Raw genomic sequence first — 13,904 nt, 5'->3', positions numbered from 1 at the left:
GAAATTGTTGAAGTGACTGTTCTGTATCCTACCACAAGGCGGCAGAACAATACAACACAAGAGACCAACTGCAAAAATAAATACTACATCAAAAGGCCGATCACCAACAGAAGGCAATGTTTATGATCTGTAATTCTAGACTGAATTGAGGCCGGCCGGTCCATTAGAAAGCCACATCGCTCTCTCGGTGGCAGCATGGGGAAGACTAAGAAAGCCTCGGCATTGGTAAGGCTTTGTATTGAGTCACACGTCATTTCCAAAAAGTAAACTGGATAGATGGAGGGAATAAATTGGGGGGAATTATTTTTATTTATTTTAATTATTAAAAAAAAAGCTTTCTTTAGCCGGCCCAATCCGATTCCGCGTGGTCTCTGCTTAGGGGCCTCACATGTTCCTATTCTGCCCAGGGCCCCACATATCCTAGGACCGGCCCTGACTGCGAGACTCCCCAGCCCCGGATTAAACCCTGTGGAAGGCACCCACCAGTCGAAATTTCGGGGCCTCATCGCTAAGTATCTCCTAAAACCCAAGGCACAGGATTTTTTTTACAAACAGCTGCCAGATCATGAGCTTTTAAGAGACAAACTGTTATGTGAATCCGATGTCCCTGGTGTATGTACTTTAAATTATTCGTACATTACATTAATACTGTGTTTTCTCTACAGTGTTCAATGCAAAGTTTTCATTTCTTTGATTTGATTCATTTTTTTCTATCTTTTGGAAACAATATTTAAGAAAGCGCGATTGTAATTTTCTTTCAAGATCAAATCAATATTATTTTTACCCGTTGTTGCGGGCTCCTAAAAGTAGTGCGGGCCATAGGCCGGAGCCTACTTTGCCTAATTGGTAATCCAGAACTGAGACTCCCATACAGGCCAGACAGACCTCGCTGTGATGTGCACAGGCTCGTTAATGGGGCCGATTACAAGTCCTGCACGGAGCAAACGCCACACCCCGAGGTACCATTACTGAGCTATATCTCCCCACTGTTGAGGGATAGTGAAGCCATAAGCAAACATGGGCTTGACACTCCTGTTTGCTCGAGTCTTTCCACATTACTACATCATTTTCCAGCCGTGAGTTCTAAATGCTATTGGCAGGTGATAATTATCTCTGGATTCAGCACAAGCAGAATGGCGGGTGCAGTGAAACCAACGGGTTTGGTAATCAGGCAGTGTGGTATCTCCGAGAAAGCTTTTGCTGTCTTAACAGTCTCATGTTTTCCAGAAACATAACAAAAATACACGGACTGTAGGAAATTTCACTATTCTGATTGGTCACCCCAATTTCTAGCCTTTTGCTGGACCGTATATTTTTGGTGGCTGTGTAACTACGTGTAGTTTCCTCCTGCTATCCAGTAGTAAAGTGACTGTTTTCCCCTTTAAAAATAGTCTTAATTGCATACTTCTAATGGGTATATTTAACTAAGTCCCTAGTATTTGGTACAAGTTGTACCAAAGGGCCTGGAAGTGAAATGTCACTAGTGGACTCCAGCACCTATTGTGCCATTCACTGTAGTGGCTGTACAAACATGGGCTCAGGCCTACCATTGTAGCCTGATAGTAATAGTGGAAAACACCCACTGCGACCTGTCAAAATATAACCTTTTTGTTAGGGAAAAATCTCCCTTTTAAATATTAGTAAGTCACCCAGATGTACTCTTTGCAGCCCATAAGTTAGGAAGCACAATATTTAAAAGTGGGGCATAAAAATGTATGTAACAATGACCCCTTCAGTGACCCTAAAAGATATATTCACAATGGCAGACCTAGCTGTCCTATGTAGAAAACGAGAGTGCAGAATAAAATACTAATGATGTATTTCAAGAATAGGACTAGCTAGAAAAATTATGAAACAGCTATTTTAGTAGTTATTAACAATTCAACGGTGTAGTTAGATTTTTAATAAATATTAAGAAACAATAACATTTAGTAGGTTACTTTTTCCCAACACGAAGTTGGTGTAGTTCGATTTTTAATAAATATTAATGAACAGTAACCTTTAGAAAGATACTATTTCCCTACCTGAACTTCCTACAGGCTAATTTGCATTAGATCTCCAACTTCTCCCAGCCAGTGATTAGCCTTGAATAGGTGTGAAAAAAGTGTGAAATGCCTACCAGGAGGAAACAATAAGCTCACCAGAATGGGCAGAGATAACTCCTCTGACTTTAGCGGAACATACAAGGTGGGGGCTGTAAGCACCCTTTTGGTAGCACACTGTCAAATCCTGTTTTGCAAAATGTAACGCTTGGGGTACACTTAACAGGAAGAGAGCAGGATGTCAAGAAAATTCTTGTGGATCACCTGTCTGGTTGCTGAAGTACCCTGCTCATGTCCTACCAGATGTCTGTCTCTGGGTTTACATATAACACATGGAGTGTACTTGAAAGCGAGAGAACGGGATTCCAGAAAATTCTTGTGCACCCAATGTCTGGTTTGTGGAAAGACTCTGCTTTTGTGAAACCAGACTTCTGTCTCTGGGTTTCTTGTGGGTACAATACCTGTAACAAATTGGATTTTCACATTAAATGTTGGAGGACACTAGAGTTACCATAGTAAACTACCCACACACAATTCCAGGTAATGGCCTCTTGCAGCTTGTCCTGGGTACAAGAGAGAGAGCAGGGTCAGTCCTCTACCGTCGCAGACAGCAGGGTTCCAATTTTCTGATCTTCCACAAGTCCAGAAAGTGTTTTGAAGTGGATGCCAGGAAGTGCCACATTTATGACGGACACTAACTAGCTAGTGAGTGAGAATGAGTCCTGGTCACATCCCTACCTTATGGGGTAGAAGTTCCCAGGGATAACCCTACCCACTTTTGCCGCAGTTCATGTTTGCATTACTGCAAACAGGCCCAAAATGCCTTGTGTCAAGGTACTTTCAAGGTGGCCAACGTTTGTGGCTGCACTAAACGTGTGCTGAGCTGAGCTGACCCTGGTTGGAGTATCTGACCCACACTCCATAGGGTTGCACCTAGGTCCTAGTCTACCATGACCATAGCCTATTGGTGCCGCCTTGTGCTTTTTTGGTGCTTGTTTCCCATAAATCTTTAAAAACCCATATCTCCAGTTACCCTGATTGGATTGTTGGTGTCATTTTGTTTATTACATTTTACTCTATTTTTCTAATTCAGTTTGGAGTTTTCCTAGTTTGCATTTTGACTTTATTACTATTTTGCTACCACATACATACTTTATGCATTGCCTCTAAGATGTGCCTGTCTGCTCTGAGCTCAGGTTAGATTTTGAAGGTTCACCCTGACAAGGATTGCGATTATTCCAAGAGGTGGGCAGTAACCCACCCCAAATGATTATCTAAGTTCTATTTCTGCTTTTGGACAAAAACTATACCTTTGTTAAGTCTGACAGGACAGAGCAGCTGTCCACAAGATCGCTTGTTACCAATGTTTTAAAATATACAGAGTGGCCTTTGGGTCTGCTGAAAGACCATTTTGATCTCTCCTCATTCTATTGGCTGTTTAGTGTATCATATTTCAGTTGCTAGGGAGTGCTTTCATGTCAATAATTTACAGATTAAAAGTACTCTAAATCATCTTTATTTTGTTTTATCTCCCAGTTGCATTCAGGGCTGGACTTGCGGCACCGGGCATCGAGCATTTCCCCGGGGGGCTGAAAGGGTTGGGGCTGATTTTGGAGCGGTGGGGGCCGGATTTGCAACTGTGCTGCAATATCAGCCCCAAATAACAAAAGCAGCAAACAAAAGTTTCCAGACTCCCAGGACCAGGCAGTGCTTCCCCAGGGGCTGGTCTAAGAAAATTGCCAAGGCTACTTGGGATCCCAGTGCGGCTCTGGTTGCATTGTATACAGAACCCAAATGTTTAGAGGTAGGCACGCCACTGAAAGCTTGAGCCAGATATCTGATCTCTGGCTCGGCTCGAGGTCCTCTTGTCACCTCAACCCCAAAACGACTGGAGCTTACATGTGACTACTACCTGCAAGGCAAACTCTAACCTTACGCTCCAAGACTTAAAGACAAAGCATTAACAATTGATGTTAAAAGGCGAGAGAAAGAGATCCCCTTTAGTCGCTGAATTGCACAAAGTGAAACCTGAAAACTTGGTATCCTCCGGGCTTCAAGACTGCACCAAATTGGTTGATCCTAGGCAAATTTTTTATTTCACTGAACCTCCTTTTTCTTCAACATCACATATGAGATTGGCTTCGAATATGTAAGTTCAAGATGCGCTGCACAAAAAACGTGTGTTTGATTAAATAGACCATAATATTGTTCCATGTCTTATAAAAATCCAGGCCTTGTGATTAGGGTAAACATGACAACTGATTTGCCTTAGTTCACTAATGTGATTGTCATTAGTGAGAGAGGGCCAGGAATGTTTCCAAGTTCACTTTTAAAAACTAACACCTGAACTAAGGTGAAGCACTTCTAGGTGTTAAGGAAATACACTGTTTTGAGTTTTGAAGAGACTATATATAATTTCACTTGATGTTTGAAACACTTTTTACATACCAAATATTTTCAAGGCTGGGCTCAGGCATTGGCTCTACGAGCAAAGCCAGACCTCGGCTCACCCTCTTCCCTCTGTAAGTTTGTTGGGTCACCCATCTTTTGTTTCTGTTTTTAGGTCGAGCATTCGAGACCTCTTGTGTTTACTTTAGTATATACTTATATGTGTAGGTACTTTGTGGACTCTGGAGATCAGCCCTAGGACTTGTCTGCTTCCGCACTTTTTTTTCTGTTCAACTGCCTCTATTTAACTGTTTTAATAGAAAACGACCAGCAGAGGTCAGTAAAATACCAGAATTGCCTTCTGCTTAGGCAATATCTTTTTTTAAGTTTTCAAGCAACTGCCTCTATTTAACTTTCTTGATAGAAAACGACCAGCAGAGGTCAGTAAAATACCAGAATCACTATAGCATGCCCTAGATTCCAGTCCATAGAAATTGTTTTCCATGAGCACCCGTAGACAATAATATTTTTTTCGAATCTTGTATTTTCAGTGATACGACCACTGAAGGGCCTGATTTTATACTAAAAACAGAGCTTTGGACAATACCATTTCCCGCTGAGAGGCAATATTTTTCTCCATGTGTTCCCATCGCTGGCGTGTCACGCAGTTTGGTGCTTATTTTCCCTCCATGCTAAATAACAGTAGATGTTTCAGCACCCAGGCTAATGTGCTGCATAGCTAAATACATATAAGGTCCCAAAGGCGAGACCGATTGCATTGCAAATGCTTGTTTTATTTTACAAAACAGCAGTTTATGTTAAATGATTTAGACAGGACTCAAAATGCAAGCCAGACTTATTGGCTTCTCAATGCTTCTGTAATCCCACCATGGAAGGGATTTTTTTTTTGAATAGGTAGATTTTGCCAATGTTGTATTTTGGAAGCATTTCTCACCTACCACCATTTTTTTTTATGAGGACTTAAGGAAGTCCACTGTGTCACAAACTACTACTATAACGACCAACACCAGCAGTGGGATAATTTGGAGGCATGACTGTGAATGTGACACCCATACTGCGAAGGGATACATAAAAAACCTCTATGTCATTAACTTTTAAACAAATTCTAAGCACAGAGTCAATGAACAAAATATACAAGAGACAGCTTTTCATAGAGCCGTAGTTCAATTTCTACATACTTCTTGGCGCAGTAAGCAGAGCAGTCTCTTTCCACACTCTCGCTCCACGCAGTTTTGTACAGAACCTGTAAAGGAAGGAATATCAACAAGTTATCCAGATGGAATAGTATTTGAACTTCAAACTCCCAAGCACATGGTAAAAGGCAGATTTCTAAATAATAAAAAAACAGAATGTTTATGCTATTTATGACTGTAAGCACATTATACTTTCCACTTGGAAATCAATTCCTGGCTTCAAAATAATAATACATTGTTATTGCAATATTTGGTATTGCTGAGCCCAATGGTATACTTCAGTAAGAGCTGGTTGAAATTTGACCAGTGAGCCCATGGCTTTCTATGGTCTTTTTGTGCAAACTGACACACACAGTAGGGTGGGATGGGTGAATGCGTGTATACATTTGCTGACACCAGGGCTATAAGGGTACAGGTCTCTAAAAATGCTGTGGCCAAAGAGGTGTAACCAGGAACCGTTTATAAAAGGCGTGGGCAATATAATTAAAGCCATGGCTTTAAACATAAAGTAAAATCCTGTGTCTCGTATAGAAGGCCCCCTGAACTGTACTTATGTGCCTCCGTGTGCATTTTCTGTTACTGCATCCAAACATATAACATAGCAACAGACATATGTTTAAAACATGCTAGACGTTTTGGCTTTGCCAATACTTGTTATCAGTAGCAAACAAATGGGTAACAATAATAATTTTGTTGAGAATGATGAGAATTGAAATTGTTTCAATTCTAAAAATGAGACCTTGATTAGCATCCCTTTCTCCACATATTTCTGAAATCCTCCATCTGCATATCTCACACGCCATCTATTTCCTCCTCACTGAATCTTTTCACTTTTACCTTCTGCAAATAATTCCTTCCCTCTCCATCTAGTTCGCCATTACTATCCTCATGACTCACTGACAGTCACTGTGAGAAACTCACATTTCCTTCCGCCGCAGGTCCAGAGCTCTCGATCCGTACCACGTCCTATCACTCACTCAAACAACTGCAGGAGACTCACTCCACACCATGCACTACTTGTCCATACAATAAAATAGAGAAGTACAACAGCTAGAAAAGCGAATAATTTGTGGGAATGCAAGATGAAGTAAAACATGTGTAATGTAAACAGGACTACACTGCTGACGTGGATTAACTTAAGGGTCTAAAATCGGTCAGTCTGTAAAGTTAAAGACATGAATATCGGGCCCCGTTTCAAAGTCAGTTTTAATTACTGCCAGGTCTGACGCCTGTTATGTCCAGACTCACTTCAAACCCTGAGTGACACACAGGACCTGGACTCCCCTCCTCTTTCGCTCTGCAAGTCCAGGCGATTATTTTATGCAACATTTTGTGCCCGGAGTGACCGGCAGGTCTGCAGTAAATTTCCACTAAATTTAAAAGAGCTGTGAGCAAATAATAGTTTGGGCTTTTGTACAGTGCAAGGTTTTTTACAAACATGTTGACAGTACAGGTATCAGGCAGTCAAACTCCCCTCACACAGAAAGGAATAATAAATGTGGCAGCAGCAGTGCAAGCTCCCCTGGGGGGCGTGACCGAACACCTTTGGAGTGAGAACAGGAATCCGTACCTCCCGGCTAGCTGACTCCCTCTAGCGACATCCTGCCTTGACCCCTAGACATGTGGGCCGCCATTTGGTGGGAGAGGGCCCCCCCTTGCCTTTGGAACACGGTGGGGGTGCCTCTGCGGCCCAGCCTCCTACGACTTTGAATTTGATTGAGCGGGCTGAGAGTTGCACAGCGTGCTATGGAAATGGCGGCGGCGCAGAGCTTGGAGAGACCTGCTAGTGGTGCTGACTGGAGGGGGAGGCGCTCCAGAGCTGCGAAGCCATATTGAGAGAGGATCGTATCTGGGGGAACCCCTGCGGTGGAGCTGGGCCATAGCAGAGAGTCTGGGGGGCGGCCACGGGGGAGGTGGCGAGGATAATCCATGTGGGACCCAGAGTGCTCCCCATGCCTCCGGTGGGTAGAGAGCTGCTGGCGCTCGAGGGTGGGGGCCCACATATGAGCCCCTGCTACGTTGGTAGCATCATTCATGCAACGAAGTAACCCCTGCCCCCGTGGGAGCCTGGCGGCTATCTGAGGACTAAAAGAGGGCGGTCTATCAATAGGGATGACAGGCGCTGAGGTCTGGGCGCAGTGACGAATTATGGAGCGTGGCCTTCCCTGATGAAGGAGTGCTGAGCAAACAGGCCCAGTCTCTCCAGCTATGGACAGAACGCAGCGAGAGCTTGTCAGCGATTATGGACCTGTGCGATGCAGGGGTGAGTGGAGGCGCATAGGGTCTGGGGCGCCTTGGCTGTACCACTTCCCGCGGTGGTGGATAAGAATACTCTCTGCAGCAACTGCCCAGAGGGGTTCTGCCCAGTTACCCACACTGGGGAGAACTCAGCAGACTACACCTGAACTATTAGGGTATCTTCCTTTCCAATGGCGGACCATTGGGCTGCTGCCTGAGTTCTGGATTTGTCTTCTTCCCGCTGAAGGCTACTATGAGCAAAATGTCCCAAATTAAAGAAATGGTCCCCCGACCACCGTCTCCATCAGCGCCCTGTGATGCTTGGGTGAGGGCGTGGGGGGTGGGGTCAGGGGGAGGCCACAGATGCTCAGCCAGGTTCCACGAAGGTGGTTACATTGGATGCCATTCTCCAAGCGATTGATGACTCCTGAGGAGCCCTAGAACTGAAGATGGACACAGTTGTGGCAGATGTGGGGATCCTTAAGGATGACCAAAGCAGCAAGCAGAGCGGGTTACTACTGCAGAACGCACCCTGACTGATGTAACCCCGGAGATGGAATCCCTGTGGGAGAATTTTGCATCCATGGAGGGTAGAGTCAAGACCCTAGAATATCGAGTTGAGGACGCTGAAAATAGTACCCGCAGGAATAATATTAAACTAATTGGGTCGCCTGAACAGACTGAGGACCTTATGTGCTGCTTTTTACTGGGAAAATCGCTGAGGGAGGAGATGTCGTCAGAAGGTCCTTCCCCCTTCTTTGCCCTAGAAAGGGCATACAGAGTCCCGGCGAAAATGCAGGTTGCGGCTCGTCTCCCAGTGGTGGCCAAGCTACTTCATTACAAAGACAGGGATCACAATCTGCCCCAGGCTAGGCTGAGGGAGATCTGAAAGTGGAGAACAGTAGGGTTATTAACAGCGGATGGTTCCTAGCAGCTACGTAACTTACATGTTTGGGAGATTTAGGATGTGTAGTGATCTTGGAGCCCTGAGGAGGGGTGCAACCACCTTGGCTATATGTGAATGCTGTCTACACAGAGCTGGATGGAGAAGTGTCTGACCGGGAAGCACCCATGGAGGTGCACACCCCACTAAGAGGTTCACGTATGTCAAGCATCCGTGTGTTTGCTATGGAGTTGTTGGTTTGGATGAGGGATTTACCTTCTTGGCCTGGAGTTGGGAAGTTGGGTTGGTTGTTGTTGGTCGAGCTGTGTCGCTAGGGAGAGAATGTGTTGGTCCAGTGTCTGAGAGTGAATGACTGGAAACCCAGACTTGCAGCAAACATTACTAGAGGCCAGGGAATGCCTGGCAGGCCAGATAGAGAAACTTAGATATATTGAATACCGAGCATATATGCTCCGGGAACACGCTGAGCGTGATAAATCAGGGTTACTGCTGACTTGGCTGGCCCAACCCCACTAAGAGGGGCTCCAGGATTCTGGAGCTTGAGACGGCCAGGGAGAGAGACTATATATTAATGATAGCTTTAAGGAATATTATGCCTCACTTTAGGCAAACGCTCATGCCCCGCCATTTCACAAGGAGAAGGCCTTTTTGGTCCCACTACATATGCCGCCGCTCACATGGGAAGAGGCTGAAACACAGGGGTAACATCACGCTACCAGAAATTTGGGCTGCTTTGAAAGGGATGGCATGGGTGGAAGTATCAGATACGGATGGCCTCCCAGTCATATTTTACACTACCTGTGCGGAGACACTGGCACTCGGGGGGTAGCGTTGTACAAAGCAGCTTGAGACATGGGTCGGCTTCCGGCTACCACAGCCGCAGCATTAATGATTCTACCGTTGACACCTGGCCGGCCTCCCTTTGATAGGAAGGCCTACAGACCGCTATTGATGCTTTACGTTGATCATAAAATTCTGAGCCGGTGTCTGGCCACACAGTTACAGCCCTGTATGACGAAGCAGGATAAGAGGGATACACTTCTAAAATAACCCCATCTTACCCCCTTGGTAGCTTGGCACGAGCAGTCAGGCTTATCTCAGAGGCAGTGTGTAAAGCACTTGCACATAACCAGCAGTAAATACTACAAAAGGACACCACATCTGCTTTTAGAAAAATATCCAATATTATATCTGTTCAAAACAAGACCAAAACAATAAAAATCCACCATACAGTTCTTAGAAAAATCAATAAACACAAATAGACTTAAAAATACAGGTCCTTGAAGTCAATAGCTCCAACCAGGGCTATCACGGCATCGTGAAAAACAAATCCAAACAGTTCTGGCTGACTGCGGCGCTGTGGGCCAGCTACGGTGTCGGGAAGACCAGCAAACAGTACCTTTAGAAATGCAGGGTATTGGTGGCCTCGCGATGAGCCTCGAAGAGCCAGCGTCGGTTCTGGAGGTCGGTGCAAAAGTCATCGGGCCCTTGAAGTCACACGTGTTGCAGATCGAATTCTGTGCGGTTGAAGTCAGGAGCACTGGTGTCGGGGCTGTGGTGCAAAGTGCAGCAGTGACGGTCGTCCAGCAGTGTTGGTGAGACTAGGGCTGTGGTGCGAAGTTGTTCAGTGCCCAATGTGGTGTTAGCAGGTCACGGTGCAGGCAGCGTCGTTGTCGTTGCTGAAGCGTTGTCATCGGCTGACGAACTGGAGTCTATGTTACCGGTAGGCCAAGGTTGCGGTGTGGGATGTGTCGTGCATCGTGTAACTTATGAGCGGTGCTCTTTCTTCTGTGCAGCACAAAACACCCAGTTCCCAGTGCTGGTTGCAGATGAACTTGAAGTCTTTGCTGTTCCTGAGACTTCTTGAACAGGGGCAAGCTCTACATCAAGCCCTTGGAGAAACTCAAACAAAGAAGTTGCAGAAAGTTCAGTCAGTTCTTTCTCTTCCCAAGACAGAAGCAGCCACTGTAGGCCAAGACAGCAAAGTGGCAGTTCCTTCTCACAGCTGCTGAAGCTCTTCTTCTTGGCAGGTTCCTTGATCCAAAAGAGTTCTAAAGTTCTGGGGTCAGGGCCCCAATATTATTACCACTTTTTCTCTTTGTCCTATTTGTGGCAAGGGTCTCTGAGCCCAGTCCAAACCAGTTCTACCCTCGCTGGCCTAGCTTCACTACAGGTGGCAGGTTCCTTGATCCAAAAGAGTTCTAAAGTTCTGGGGTCAGGGCCCTAATATTTATACCACCTTTTCTCTTTGTTCTATTTGTGGAAAGGGTCTCTGAACCCAGTCCAAACCAGTTCTACCCTCGCTGGCCCAGCTTCACTATAGGAGGTGGAGGCAGCATTGTGCAAAGGAGACACTGCCTATTCAGTTGCTAGTGAAAACTCCTTCCACCACTCTAAATGCAGACCAGGCCTATTTAGCCCAACAATAAATCACCCATGAACGGCAGGACATACCTCAACCCCCCCTGTGACTGTCTACAGTGAATGCACATCCCCAGCCCCTGTTACTTCAAAACCAGCCGGTCAATACACAAACCAGCAGAGGCACACAGAATGGTTACATAAGAAAACACCTACTTTCTAAAAGTGGTATTTTCAAACACATACTTTGAAAACTGTATCCCTAAAACAATGTGTTATTAAATTCTGAGTTCAGAGAGCCTAACCTCCATTTCTCTATCTTATCCTAATGGAAAGTTATACTTGTAAGGTGGTACAAAGCAACTCTCATATTAGCCTATAGCAAGATAGCCTTGCAATAGTGAAAACGAATTTGGCAGTATTTCACTATCAGGACATGTCACAAACACCAGGACATGTTCTACCTTTCACATACACTGCATCCTGCCCAGGGGGGTACCTTGGGCCTACCTGAGGAGTGCCTTACATGTAAGAAGAGGGAAGGTTAGGGCCTGGCAAGTGGGGGCACTTGCCAGGTCGACATGGCAGTAAAAACTGAGCGCAGACACTGCAGTGGCAGTTCTGAGACACCTTTGAAAGGCTGCTTGTGTGGGTGGAACAATCTGTGCTGCAGGCGCACCTTGGGCACGCACAGTGCACTATACTTGGGACTTAGTAGTAAATAAAATAAGCCAAACATGGGGAGACCAATCCATAGACACAATTTATAGTAGGAGCACTTGCACTTTACCACTGAACAGAAGTGAGAAAGCGCACACAGGCACTTAATCAGCAAAAGGAAGTCCATCGTACCATTAAAAACAAAGGGCCAGAAAGCAAAAAGACAAGGGAAACACGTCAAAAGATGCCAGGTCTAACAGGATTCATCCAACAGCAATAGAAGATTCTATGATGAATGACACTGACTTGGCCGTATACGTTCTGGTTGTAGATAATGCCCTGACCTTCACTACACTGTTACCATAGTTGCTTTAATTTCAAAGTGTGTAAATTCACTGAAATCAGGAGCCTGGCTGATAGCTTCAAAGATCTTGGTTTGTGGTGCAGGACCTTTCCTTTGCAGCTGGAGAGGAGGTTTGTCTGTGACCCCAGCACAATAGGAGGTGGTTTCCCTAAATGATGAAGGTTACTTTACCATCATTTTCCCTTTCTAATGTATCGGAACATCTATTGGCCTCAATGCTGCTTGAATGAGCTAGTCACTTAGGTTTTCCTCTGTAAGGGTACAAACATCACATGGTGTAGAGGATGTTGAAAGCAAGGTAGTAGGTGCTTAGGAGAAAAAATTATTTTGAAGAAGACCAGGAGTCTCCTTAGTACCAACAAACCTTTATGGTGCTGCTAGACTAATACCTTACCTTATTGTTAGTTGTACTGAAGAAGTGATTATTTTACTAATTATTGCATTAAAAGGCCTAAAAAGAGATACATGATAATGTATACAGTCACACATACTCACCAGGAATATCAGACAATGCAGAAACACTGTATAGAAGAACGCGATTGTTCGGGCTGTTTTACTTGAAAGAATTAGCCGCCCCTAAAGAAAGTTGACAAGAAAAACATTGTTAATAAAATTGGGCATCATGATGCCCGGCAAACCGAATTGTGCTAGATCAGTCACTTGGCTTTCAGTGCACTAATACTGTCAGACAACAAGTTGAAACTCATTGCGGTGCGTGGCAATGCTATAGATTTGAGCTGCAAGCCTGAGGACCAAGCTCCAGTTCCCTTTGGGATGAGCCAGGTGATGCGCCAGTCTTCCTTGGGACTGGAGACTGTAAAGCCTGCTTCCACTGGTCTCTCCTCTGTCATGGAGCCCTTGGGAAAGATAGATCTAGGCCCCAGACTCTGCTGCAGTGGTGATTTGGGGACCAGCAGATGTAGGCACCAGTCCCATCTGTTGCTGAGTCAACAGGGACAGGACATCCGGACTCCAGTCTAATCTCTGATAGAGCCCAATAGAGCAGGTGATCTAGGCTGCAGACTCATTTATGATCAAGCCATTGGGGACAAGGTGATCAGGCTCCAGTCTCATCTGAGATGGAGAGAATGGGAAAAAAAAGTTCCAGGCTTCACATAACTGATTGAGCCAATGGGGCACAGAACTGTAGGTGACACTTTGATCTCCGATTGAGCCCATGAGAACAAGAGAACAAATTGACAACAGAGAACATATTGACAACGATGGTGAGGCAAAGAGTGCGTATGAGCTCTAGCATTTGTATCCAGAGAAAAATATTCTTAAAGTGTTAGGCACACAAGTAGAATCTTGAGAATCTTGTCCAGAAAGCATGAGGAGCATTCAAAAGTATGCTCTCTATGTAGCAGCATTTTTTGGAACAACCATTCACTACTTGTTAAGGGGTTCGTCCTTAAGGTTCTAAATGATAATCTGTGCAAGAGACAGATAGATAATTCAATTCACACCTGAGGGCTTTGTCATGATCTCTCCAGGAGGTATACTAAATGAGAAGCCTTACTCCGTGTAAGGACAAGCACTGAGCACACTCGTGGCGACTTGGCGCTTAATAGCAGTATTCAAATCAATAAACTGTTCAAAGAATTAATGCTTTATTTTTGGAGCATATTCCTGTCAACTGTTCATTATATTCCATCATATATCAGTGAATCTTAAGCAATTTGCATCAATTAGATGAGTTCCACATTTGAAAAAAGCGTAAACTTTATCCACAA

At 44.9% G+C, this 13,904-nt stretch overlaps 1 protein-coding gene across 1 annotated transcript in view; it reads right to left on the bottom strand.

Moving 5' to 3' along the window:
* The window catches only part of CUX1 (cut like homeobox 1), a 1,380,044-nt gene that overhangs the window by 14,597 nt on the left and 1,351,543 nt on the right, over positions 1 to 13,904 (bottom strand). Inside the window, exons 21-22 of the mRNA XM_078679378.1 lie at positions 12,667 to 12,747; positions 5,630 to 5,694 (exon numbers count right to left, since the gene is read on the bottom strand). Coding sequence (XP_078535504.1) covers positions 5,630 to 5,694; positions 12,667 to 12,747 — 146 coding nt within the window. The remainder of the gene's footprint in view (positions 1 to 5,629; positions 5,695 to 12,666; positions 12,748 to 13,904) is intronic.

This window comes from Lissotriton helveticus, chromosome 3_1 (assembly GCF_964261635.1).
Source record: "Lissotriton helveticus chromosome 3_1, aLisHel1.1, whole genome shotgun sequence".
NCBI classification, from domain to species: Eukaryota; Metazoa; Chordata; class Amphibia; order Caudata; family Salamandridae; genus Lissotriton; species Lissotriton helveticus.
Note: the sequence above shows the minus strand (reverse complement) of the source record. Positions and strands in the feature narration are given on the sequence as shown.